Below are 12747 nucleotides of genomic sequence, written 5' to 3' on the forward strand. Positions count from 1 at the left end.
TGGGTCTTCCAGCAGGATAATGACCCCAAACACTTCAAGAATCCCCAGAAATGGATGTAAACAAAGCGATGGAAAATTCTGAAGTGGCAGCAATGAGTCCGGATCTAAATCCCATTGACACCTGTGGAGAGATCTGAAAATTGCTGTTGGGAGAAGAGAAGACGCCTTCAAATATGAGAGGCACAAAAGAAGAGTCCAAAATTCCAGGTGAGAGGCGTAAGAAGCTTGTGGACGGTTTGAGGAAGCGATTGGTTGCAGTTATTTATTTCAAATGGTAAAGGAGGTGCAACCAAATATTAAGTTGTGGGTGCCGACATTGTTGTCCAGCCCATTTTAGAGTTTTGTGTAAAATTATGTCAAATTTTTCTTTTTTTTCTCTATTTTTTTTAAGTTGTTGTTCCAATATGCCCAAAGGAAATAAAAATGTAACAAAATATGTGGAATTATAATAATTTTCTGGAAGAAAAACCTCATTTTCTGTAAAAAGTTCAAGGGTGCCAACACATTATGCCATGACTGTACATACCTTTAAATCGGCCAATTGTAAACATTTCTTCTGATTACAAAAGGTTAACCTTCTTCTGAAAAAAACAAACATAAGGCATAAAACAGAAAACGTAAACACTACTTTTCCAAGGTGATCCAACCTTCACCCTTATGTGGTCCTACTGGTCTTTGTCTGTGTAGAGCCCCTGAAGCCATCAGGAGCTACAAGGAACTGCATCCTGTCAAAGATGCAGGGCCTACCCCCAGGGACCCAGAAGACCAGTGGCGGTAACACCAAAACACATATATAATCCCTGTTTTCCCTTCCCCTAGAACTGGTGACAGGCTAGGGTTGGACCAAATGGATGGCCACCTAGGGGTGTAACCAATCTAGTCCACTAGACGACAACCAGGGAGGATGGGTCAGACAGTCAGTAAGTGGAAGTGGAAGGAGACGGACGTAACCGTACTGATGGGAGTGTGTAACAGTGACCTGTCAGGCGCAGGCGTGTGCTTGCCGAAGGAGTACGGTGGCGTACTCTTGGAACCATAGAACCGATGGGGTGCAGAGCTGTATGTCAAGCAAACGCTCCAGGCAGACCTGATAGGGACCATCCTGGACCTCACCGACCGTAAAGTCTGGGGCACCTGCAGTGATGGGAGAACCAGGGACTGGAACAGAACACCGACCCTACAGGATTCAAACTGCCCGCCGTACACACTAAAGGGGGCTTTACATGCTGCGATATCGCTAATGTATTATTGTTGGGGTCACAATGTTTGTGACGCACATCCGGCGCCGTTAGCGACATCGCAGTGTGTGACACGTACACAAGCGACCTTAAACAATCGCAAAACAGGCAAAAATCGTTGGTTTTGGAGAGGTGGCCCTAAAACCAAAAATCGTTGCCTGCTTATTAGCGATGTTATTCCTCGTTCCTGTGCAATCACACATCACTATGTGTGTGACACCGCAGGAGCAATGAACATCTCCTTACTTCCGTCCACCGGCAATGCGGAAGGAGGGGGTGGGCGGGATGTAATGTCCCGCTCATCTCTGCCCCTCAGCTTCTATTGGCCGGTCGCCTAGTGACACCGCAGTGACGTCGCTATGACGCTGAATGCACCTCTCCCTTGAGGGAGGTATTGTTCGGCGGTCACAGCGACGTCGCAGACCAGGTATGTGCGTGTGACGCTGCAATAGCAATAATGTTCGCTACGGCAGCGATCACACAATATCGCACGTATGACGGGGCGGGTGCTATCGCGCTCGACATCACTAGCCGATGCTAGCGATGTCGCAGAATGTAAAGCCCACTTAAGACTCAAAGACTACCAGGAGCGGACCCCCAGATGCTCCAAGTGACGGGGACCCACCAACTAGAGACAGGTGCAAGGGAAAGAAGCCACCAGGTTACCACACTGGCACTGAGACTAAGGGGACCAAGGGTGAGGACCAGCCTTCTTCGGGTTGCAAGCCATAACAACGCTGTGAGTAAAGAAACCAGTTGCACTGCAATCCCTTGTGTGGCCTAACTTCTTTCCGCACCTAACTCCATCACCTACCCCCTGGGGCCTGGCCCTACTTGCGGAGGGCCCAAAATAAAGACTGCCATTAATATCGGCCCCAGTGGTGAGAGACTGTCCAGCGGCGGCTCCATCTACATAACCGCAACCCGCAAGTGGCGTCACGACAAAACCTTTATTATTATTCCCCTGTACATAACCCACCCAGTGAACTGTCCCAGTAAATGCACTGCCCGGGATCGAGTACCCCATAGCCCTGGGGTGAGTCATCTACGTGTGGTCAGCATCAATTCTGTTCCCAGTGGACACAGCTGAAGCAGTAGCAGTGGAGCAGCTTAGGATTCAAGTGGTAAAGTCACATTTATGTCTATATTTAACAACAATTCCTTTGCTTCTTCTAAATAACAGAGTCACAAAATCCCTGTAATTGTGTTTCGCATTAGTTAACCTAACTCAAGTCCATCTATTCAGAGGCCTGGTCCTAAATCAGGTAAACATCTTATATTTCTGCCAATGTCTAGTGTCACAGATTTCTGCATATATTTATTTTTCACATTCTCTTCTGGGTTATGGCTTCTATTTTCTCCCGCAGCACCTTCTCCCAGTCATCTTGCTTCTTGAGGACTATGGAGCGCGTTTCTTTTTTCATCAAGGCCTCGATCTCCGGCGGTATCTCCGGTATAAGTTCAGCTCGGAGAATGACGTCCTGGAATTTAGCTGCTGACGCTGGGGCCAAACAGCATCGGAGTCTGTGGAATAAAAAATTATATCATGGTTTGTAATAAATTTGTGAATTCAACCAACAAATCTGGCTGTAGTCAATTGCGAAACATTCAAACGGCCTTGTGACTTATGGGTTCTTTCTTCTGGTATCACATGCAGGTCATTCAAATAAATGGGCAAGGGAAAGGATATTGAAAACGGCTCTGTCATGCGCTGTTCAGGTCCACACTCATTGGTGTCAGGCTCTGTTCACACTACAGAGCCTTACAGGCAACCTGATGTCTCCTAGTTATTCTGTCAGAGCTGGGCGTCGGCTGTTTCATGTGCTCTGTTCCTCAGTCCTGCAGGAGTTAATTCCTCCTAACCTCGGGAACTCTGCTAGGAGCTCAATTTGCCAGTTGCAAATCACAGCCATCTCCTTCCATTATAAGATTCTGGATCTTACCACTCAGTGCCGATTATAGCTTCAGCTTAGCGTCAGCGATTCCGGTCTTTGTGGTGATCCAGTTCATGGTTGCGATTTTGAGTGGTGTGGAAGTTCCCCTATTGTGCGGTTACTTCCTTTTTCTTTATTCCCCTGTACATGTATAGTCTCTCCTTTGTGTTTGATTGCAGTGTGTATGAGTTTTCGTTATCCCTTGTCCGTGTCATTTCTTTGGGGTTTTGTTACTATGTTTCTGGCCAATCCCAAGGGTAGGGGAGAGGGGAAGTAAGATCAGGGCTCCAACAGGAGTCAGGGTCACACTGATGGCTCAGACCTGGCTACCATCAAGTCTACCTCTGAGATAAGGGACAGTGGAGAGTCTGAAGACTGAGGGCGAGCCTAGGAGCCCCTATTCTGTCATTTCATACCCCATGACAGGCTCCTTTTGATAAAGGGGTTCTGGAGCAAAGTGTATTGACTTTATGACGCATTCTCTTTAAAAGGTTTCTTTTGTCTAAACTCCACTTAGATGACATTAATACAACACATTATTGGCTCACAGTTAACACGTCAGTACCACAGGGGTCAGTATTGGGCCTTCTTCTTTTTAATATACTTAGTAATGACCTTGGAGATGGTATGCAGAGTATAATTTTCATATTTGAGACTGATACTAAACTCTGCAAAATAACAGATAGGAGAAAAATTTGATATCATTTGGAAAAGCTGGAAGCTTGGGTGAAGAAATGGCACTTGTGGCTTAACACAGATAAATGTAATGTCATGAACTTGAGTCAAGTGAACAATATACAGAATTATGTACTAAATGGTATAATTGTCAATGAGAAATACTTGGCTGGACGTAAAACTGAACTTAAGTGACCAGTGTCAAGCAGCTGCTGCCAAAGCAAATAAAATAATGGGATGCAGCAATAGAAGGGTAGATATTAATCATGATAAGAACACAGTGTTGTCTCTATACAATTAGCCCATGTGACCTAATATTTTAGAGTCTATTAAAGACCATAAATCTGCTAAAAAGAAATATGACTCTATACAACAAAAATAAGAATACAAAAATATTTTATTGAGTATAAATTGAAGGGATGTTTGTTAAAAAATATTGATTCTGCTTAAACCAGGTATCTATTCTTCCAATTTACACACCATTCTAATTCATTTTTTTTAATGCATCCTCTAGTTCTGCATTTTTACATACCTGTTTGGATATTTTTTTTTGCTACCGTGTATACTCTTTTTATGACAATCTCATTTATTGAGTAAAATCTTTTAATCTCATCATACACAGCATCAAAACATATGCAAATGTATGTGCTAATTGCATTTATTCTTATTTACCTTTATCATGCGTGACTAATTCCTGTTGTCATGACTCTATTTTTTTTTTTTGTGCCTTGGATTTGCTTTGGTGTCCTGTACATTTCTAATTTTAACAATTTTTAACAAAAATCCCTTCAATTTATGCTCAATAAAAGGGTTTATATATTACACTGTGTGCAGAATTATTAGGCAAGTTGGATTTTAGAGGATTTTTTTATTATTGATCAACAACTATGTTCTAAATCAACCCAAAAGTCTCCTAAATATCAAAGCTTAATATTTTTGGAAGTTGGAGGGTTTTTTTTTAGATTTGGCTATCTTAGGAGGATATCTGTTTGTGCAGGTAACTATTACTGTGCAGAATTATTAGGCAACTTAATAAAAACCAAATCTATTCCCATCTCACTTGTTTATTTTCACCAGGTAAACCAATATAACTGCACAAAATGTAGAAATAAACATTTCTGACATGCAAAAACAAAACACCGAAAAAATTAGTGACCAATATAGCCACCTTTATGATGACACTCAGCAGCCGACCATCCATAGATTCTGTCAGTTGCTTGATCTATTTACAATCAACATTGAATGTGTGACGCCCTGGCCTATCAGGTCGTCCCAGGGTATTGTGCAATCTGCCCTTATGTGCAATAATCACCTCCTCCTTGGTTACGGGTCCCTAACCAATGGTGTTGCCAAAACCAGCTAATCAAAATCCTAGAAACACTCTGCACCACACCCACCAGACACACCAGTGGACAGCCTGAGTGGAATAGGCTCGCCCACTTAGGGGGTTGGTTAAGGGGAGGTCAGGAGTGTCAGGAGTAGGCCAGTGTAGTGTTGGAGGTGAAGGAGAGAGGAGGTCAGGATCTGGGCTCCTTAGAAATACTAGGTAGCAGACGTTGGTCTGGGCCTGGTAGGAGCTGGACTTCCGGTCGCAGGGGATCGTGACAAGGGGCACGGCATTGTCATGACAAGGGGCACGGCATTGTCGTGAAGGACAGCCGGCGGCCTTGTACCATCACCGGGCTGGGGCCAGGGCACGATGGGGTACGTGGACCCTAGGTCAGGGAGTAGCTTCAGGCAATCTGACAATTCACCCAACGAGGACGGAGCCTTCAAGATCCGCTCTCCACCCGCTCCAAAATCGGGGTACTAGAGCAACAAGGGGGATAGGACTTTCCACTCAAAAGGTCTAGGATCCCAAGAATCCCAAGCGTGAACCCTGAGAGCAAGCTCCCTCAGTTAGCCACACTGGGGAGCAGGACCCGATTAGTTCTAAGCTAAAGGGGTCAATTAAGAAGAAACACAGTGCCAAGGAAAGGTCACAGATCAACAGGCCACACCAGCAGAAATGGGACCCAAACATGCTCCCCCTCACTGGCAGCAGTGTCCAGAACTTTGGTTTACTAAGTTGTCGGTGTCAGCGTTATTGGACTGAGTGAGTACGCAAGTGACCCTTACCTCCCTGTCACCATCACCAAGTCCCGGGGCATCCCCCCTACCCGTGGAGGGGTTAAACACCTGGCTGCCCACTCCATCACCACCGGGTACTCCACAACCGCAGCGGTGGTACTCCACCTTACCACACACCACGGGTGGCGTCACAAACTATAGACACTATCCCCTGTAAATAACCCCTTAATTCGAGTGGCCGCATGACCCTCATGTCCGGAGACCCCTCGAGCCACTGCGGATCTGGATCCGAGCAGCCTGGCTGCTGACACGGGGGCGGTACACATGCAGCAGCCACCACAGCCTCCCAGACACTGTTCCGAGAGGTGTACTGTTTTCCCTCCCTGTAGATCTCACATTTTATGAGGGACCGCAGGTTCTCTATGATGTTCAGATCAGGGGAACAAGGGGGCCATGTCATTATTTTTTCATCTTTTAGACCTTTACTGGCCAGCCACGCTGTGGAGTAGTTGGATGCATGTGATGGAGCATTGTCCTGCATGAAAATCATGTTTTTCTTGAACGATACCGACTTCTTCCTGTACCACTGCTTGAAGAAGTTGTCTTCCAGAAACTGGCAGTAGGTCTGGGAGTTGAGCTTCACTCCATCCTCAACCCGAAAAGGTCCCACAAGTTCCTCTTTGATGATACCAGCCCATACCGGTGCCCACCTCCACCTTGCTGGCGTCTGAGTCGGAGTGGAGCTCTCTGCCCTTTACTGATCCAGCCTCTGGCCCATCCATCTGCCCATCAAGAGTCACTCTCATTTCATCAGTCCATAAAACCTTTGAAAAATCAGTCTTAAGATATTTCTTGGCCCAGTCTTGACGTTTTATCTTTTGTTTCTTGTTCAGAGGTGGTGGTTTTTCAGCCTTCCTTACCTTGGCCATGTCCCTGAGTGTGGCACACCTTGTGCTTTTTGATACTCAAGTAACGTTGCAGCTCTGAAATATGGAAAAACTGGTGGCAAATGGCATCTTGGCAGCTTCACGCTTGATTTTCCTCAATTCATGGGCAGTTATTTTGCGCCTTTTTTGCCCAACACGCTTCTTGCGACCCTGTTGGCTATTTGCCATGAAACGCTTGATTGTTCGGTGATCACGCTTCAAAAGTTTTCAATTTCAAGACTGTTGCATCCCTCTGCAAGACATCTCACAATTTTGGACTTTTCAGAGCCCGTCAAATCTCTCTTCTGACCCATTTTGCCAAAGGAAAAGAAGTTGCCTAATAATTAAGCACACCTTATATAGGGAGTTGATATCATTACACCGCACCCCTCCTCATTAGAGATGCACATCACCTGATTTACTTAATTGGTAGTTGGCTCTCAGCCTATACAGCTTGGAGTAGGACAACATGTATAAAAAGTATCATGTGATCAAAATATGCATTTGCCTAATAATTCTGCACACAGTATTATTTTTATTGGGTTTTTTATCCGATTTATTGCCTCTATACAAGTCACTAGTGCGACCACACTTACAATACGGTGTACAATTTTGGTCTCCAGTGTTTAAGAGGGACATTCTTTACTTTATCTTTTTTGCTGTAAGAGACTATGGATATGGAATCTTTACTGTAAAATCAGTCAGACTATGGATTTTCTACTGTAAAAGCAGTGACGCTATGGATTCTTTACTGTAACATCAATGAGACTATGGAATCTTTACTGTGAGATCAATGAGACTATGGATCCTTTACGGTAAAATCAGAGAGACAATGGATTCTTTACTGTAAGAGACTATGAATTCTTTACTGTAGGATCAGTTTGACTATATGGATTTTTTTTTATGTAAAATCAATGAGAATGTATTCTTTACTGTAAGAGAGAGACTATTGATTCTTTACTGTAAGATTAAAGATATTATGTATTCTTTACGGTAAAATCAGAAGGACTATGGATTCTTTACTGTGAGATCAATGAGATTATGGATTCTTTATGGTAAGATCAGAGTAACTATGGATTCTTGAAAAGCTTTTCATAGAAAAAAGGGGATATAAACCACTATAATTATACATATTAAGCAGATATTTATCTGACCATAATAATCCCCATAATAGGATTTGGATATGGTAGGAAAACTCCGATTAAGATTCAAAAAAGTGTGATACCACACAATGGAGAATATTATCCAAGATATTTTATTATTGATAATCACAAACATTTAAAATGGGGGTGCACAATGTACACTCCTTATTCTAGTAATCACAAAGTAAGAGGACGTTGAAACCTCACACAGCGTGTGGTGCCTCTGAGAAAGGTACCCGAAACGCGCGTCGGGCGTGGACCTTGGACCGGCTCCCTTCCTGCTTCGACCTCCGGTATGTACTTCAGACAATGATGTCTCCGGCTCTGCTCTTTTAGCATTCCGGGTGACCATACCTTGCACACCCGCTGGTGAAGCTAGGTGGAGGGAGTTTACTTTCTGTATCTGGGCATATTGTTATGGGTTATTTGATTGGCGATTTGCCCTATGATTCCCCAGGCACAGTCTTTTACACTTAGTGTCCGGTCTCGGTCCCCACGCTGGTGAGGTTTCAACGTCCTCTTACTTTGTGATTACTAGAATAAGGAGTGTACATTGTGCACCCCCGTTTTAAATGTTTGTTATTATCAATAATAAAATATCTTGGATAATATTCTCCATTGTGTGGTATCACACTTTTTTGTAACTATGGATTCTGTACTGTGAGACCCGAGCGGTTATACATTCTTTACTGTAAGATCAGGGAGACTATGGGTTCTTTACAGTGAGATCAATGAGACTATGGATCCTTTATGGTAAAATCAGAGAGACAATGGATTCTTTACTGTAAGATCAGTTTGACTATATTGATTTTTTATGTAAAATCAATGAGAATGTATTCTTTACTGTAAGAGAGAGACTATTTATAGTTTATAGTTTTAAGGTTGAAGGGAGACTCTAAGTCTATCTAGTTCAACCCGTAGCCTAACATGTTGATCCAGAGGAAGGCAAAAAAACCCCAATGTGTCAAATAAGCTCCAATGGGGAAAAAAATTCCTTCCTGACTCCACATACGGCAATCAGACTAGTTCCCTGGATCAACACCCTGTCTTAAAATCTAATATACATAACTGGTAATATTATATTTTTCAAGAAATGCGTTCAGGCTCTGCTTAAATTTTACTAGTGAATCCCTCATTACAACATCATACGGCAGAGAGCTCCATAGTCTCACTGCTCGTACAGTAAAGAATCCTCATCTGTGATTATGATTAAACATTCTTTCCTCAAGACGTAGCGGATGCCCCCGTGTTCCAGTCGCAGGCCTAGGTGTAAAGAGATCTTTGGAAAGGTCTCTGTACTGTCCCCTCATATATTTATACATTGTGATTAGATCCCCCTAAGCCTTTGTTTTTCCTAACTAACTAACCCCAAGTTTAATAACCTGTCTTGGTATTGCAGCCCCCCCCATTCCTCTAATAATCTAGGTCGCTCTTCTATCTACCTGTAAGATTATGCTATTTATAAACTTCTATACTTTTGCTAACAAGAAATGCATCCATTCCTCTCTTAAATTCATTCAGTGAGTTGGCCATCACCACTTCCTCAGGAAGAGAGTTCCAGAGCCTCACTGCTCTTACCGTGAAGAACCCTCTTCTATGCTGATGTAGGAATTTTCTTTCCTCCAATCGAAAAGAATGCCCCCTTGTTCTTGTCATAGTCCTTGGTACAAACAGATCATGGGAGAGATCTCTATATGGCCCTCTGATATATTTGTACATATTTATTAGGTCTCCCCTAAGTCTTCTCTTTTCTAGAGTAAATAGACCTAATTTTGATAACCTTTCCGTGTATTGTAATGCACCCATTCCATTTATTATTTTAGTAGCCCGCCTCTGAACCCTTTCAAGTTCAGTAATGTCTTTCTTCAGCACCGGCGCCCAAAATTGCACACAATACTCCAAGTGTGGTCTGACTAGTGATTTGTACAGAGGGAGAATGATGTTTTCATCTCGTGCCCCCAGACCTCTTCTAATGCATCCCATCACCCTATTTGCTTTGGTGGCTGCTGCCTGACACTGGGCACTCCAATTTAGATTCTTATTCACTAAGATGCCTAAGTCTTTTTCCATGTCTGATTTCCCCAGCAGTTTCCCATTTAGTAAGTAATCGTAGCATCTGTTTCTCCTTCCCATGTGCATAACCTTACACTTATCTGTGTTAAACCTCATTTGCCATTTTTCAGCCCAATTCTCCAATTTACTCAAATCCATCTGTAGTTGCAAACTGTCCTCCTTTGTGTTAACTACCTTACATAGTTTTGTATCATCTGCAAATACTGATATTTTACTCTGTAAACCATCCACCAGATCATTAATAAATATATTAAATAGTAGGGGGCCCAATACAGACCCCTGTGGCACCCCACTAGTAACCCTGGCCCAATCTGAGTATGCACCATTAATAACCACTCTTTGTTTTCTACCACTAAGCCAGCTACCTACCCATCTACACACATTTTCCCCGAGCCCAAGCTTTCTCATTTTACTTAGCAGTCTTTTATGTGGGACAGTGTCAAATGCTTTACCGAAGTCGAGATAAATGACATCCAATGATTCTCCTTGGTCCATGTGAGAGCTTACATCCTCATAGAAGCTGATCAGGTTAGTTTGACAGGAGCGATCCTTCATAAATCCATGTTGATATGGAGTTAAACAGTTATTAACATTGAGACATTCCATAATAGTATCCCTTAAAAACCCTTCAAACATTTTACCCACAACAGATGTTAAGCTTACCGGCCTATAGTTTCCAGGTTCCCTTTTGCACCCTTTTTTGAATATTGGTACCACATTTGCTAGCCGCCAATCCAGTGGAACAGACCCAGTTTCTATAGAGTCTTTAAATAAAAGGAATAGAGGCCTGTCTATCACATTACTTAACTCCCTTAATACCCGAGGGTGAATGCCATCAGGGCCTGGTGATTTGTCAATTTTAATGTTACTAAGTCGGTTCTGCACTTCTTCCTGGGTTAGGCAGGTCATACTTAATGGGGCATTTACATGATCACTCTGCATTTCCCCTAGCATATGCTTTTCCTGTGTGAACACAGTTGAGAAAAAAGTATTTAAAACATTTGCTTTTCCCACATCGCTTTCTATGATTTTACCCTCATTATTCTTTAAAGGGCCAACACCATCAATTTTAATCTTTTTTCTGTTTATATAATTAAAGAATAGTTTGGGATTTGCTTTGCTTTCCTTAGCAATGAGTCTCTCAGTTTCTACTTTTGCTAAATATATTTGTTTTTTACACATTTTATTTTTTTCTCTATATATTTTTAATGCTTCCTCACTGCCTTCTTGTTTTAGCTTTTTAAATGCCTTTTTCTTATTATTCATTGCCCCTTTTACATCCTTATTTAGCCACATTGGTTTTCTCCTGTTCCTAGCCCTTTTATTTCTGTATGGTATGGCTAGCTCGCAGTGGGTGTTTAATACCGATTTAAAAATGTCCCACTTATTTTCTGTGCTCCCATTTTTTAGGATATTGTCCCAATCAATTTGGCGAAGGTCTTCTCTAAGCTGATCAAACTTTGCTTTGCTGAAATTCAGCGTTTTTGTAACCCCCCTCCAAGGCACCTTACTAAAGGACAAGTGGAATTGTATTATATTGTGGTCACTATTCCCTAGGTGCCCATCCACTTGTACGTCTGTTATTCTATCTGGCCTGTTGCTTAAAATTAAGTCCAGAAGGGCTGCCCCTCTAGTTGGGCCCGGCACAAGTTGGGACAGATAATTATCCTTAGTTACTGACAGAAACCGGTTTCCTTTCTGAGATACGCAGGTTTCAGTTTCCCAGTCTATATCGGGGTAGTTGAAGTCCCCCATAATAATCACCTCATTGTGATTTGCTGCTTTGTCTATTTGTTTCAATAATACATTTTCAGTGGTTTCTGTTATATTTGGTGGCTTATAACAAACCCCTATGAGGATTTTATTAGTTTTCCCTCCTTGTATCTCCACCCATAGAGACTCCACCTCTTCATTTCCCTCTTGAATATCTTCTCTTAGTCTGGGCTTTAAACTGGACTTTATATATAGACAGACTCCACCCCCTTTCCTTTTTTTACGATCCCTCCTAAACAATTCATATCCTTGCAGGTTAGCCGCCCAGTCATAACTATCATCTAACCATGTCTCAGTTATTCCTACTATGTCGTATTTCTCCTCATACATTACCAGCTCCAATTCCTCCATCTTATTGGTCAGGCTTCTTGCATTGGTCAGCATACAGGAAAGAAGTTTTGCTCCCCTTTTCTTAGCTTCCTTCTGATTACCCTGTCTTGGGTCCTCTTTACGGCATCTAGTATCCTTGATTAGTTTGTCCTTCTGTTGCATGTTCTTGTCTGCTGTTTTTTCTCCCATCCCCTCTTCTTCTAGTTTAAAGCCCTCCTGATGAGTGTGGCAAGCCTTCTGGCGAACGTGTGTTTCCCAGGTTTTGTGAGGTGTATCCCGTCTCTTGCGAGAAGTCCATCGTAGAGGTAATTCACTCCATGGTCCAAGAATCCAAATCCTTGCTGCCTGCACCACCGTCGTAGCCAGTTGTTCAAATCTAGTATCCTATTCCATCTTCTGACACCATGGCCATCGACTGGGAGGATTGATGAGAAAACAACCTGTACGTTCCGTTCCTTAATTTTCTTCCCCAGAATTTCAAAGTCTTCACAAATAGTTGGTAGATCATTTCTTGCCGTGTCGTTTGTTCCTACATGTATCAATAGGAACTATTGATTCTTTACTGTAAGATTAGAGATATTATGGA

General features: G+C 42.7%; 1 protein-coding gene across 1 annotated transcript in view; it reads right to left on the minus strand.

The window, feature by feature from the left end:
• Positions 1-2092: 2092 nt before the first annotated feature.
• The window catches only part of THNSL2 (threonine synthase like 2), a 104438-nt gene continuing 93783 nt past the window's right edge, over positions 2093-12747 (minus strand). The window contains exon 9 of the mRNA XM_075332647.1: positions 2093-2762. Within this exon, the coding sequence (XP_075188762.1) occupies positions 2564-2762 (199 nt within the window). The 3' untranslated portion in view covers positions 2093-2563. The remainder of the gene's footprint in view (positions 2763-12747) is intronic.

Source organism: Anomaloglossus baeobatrachus, chromosome 1 (genome assembly GCF_048569485.1).
Source record: "Anomaloglossus baeobatrachus isolate aAnoBae1 chromosome 1, aAnoBae1.hap1, whole genome shotgun sequence".
Classification (NCBI taxonomy): domain Eukaryota; kingdom Metazoa; phylum Chordata; class Amphibia; order Anura; family Aromobatidae; genus Anomaloglossus; species Anomaloglossus baeobatrachus.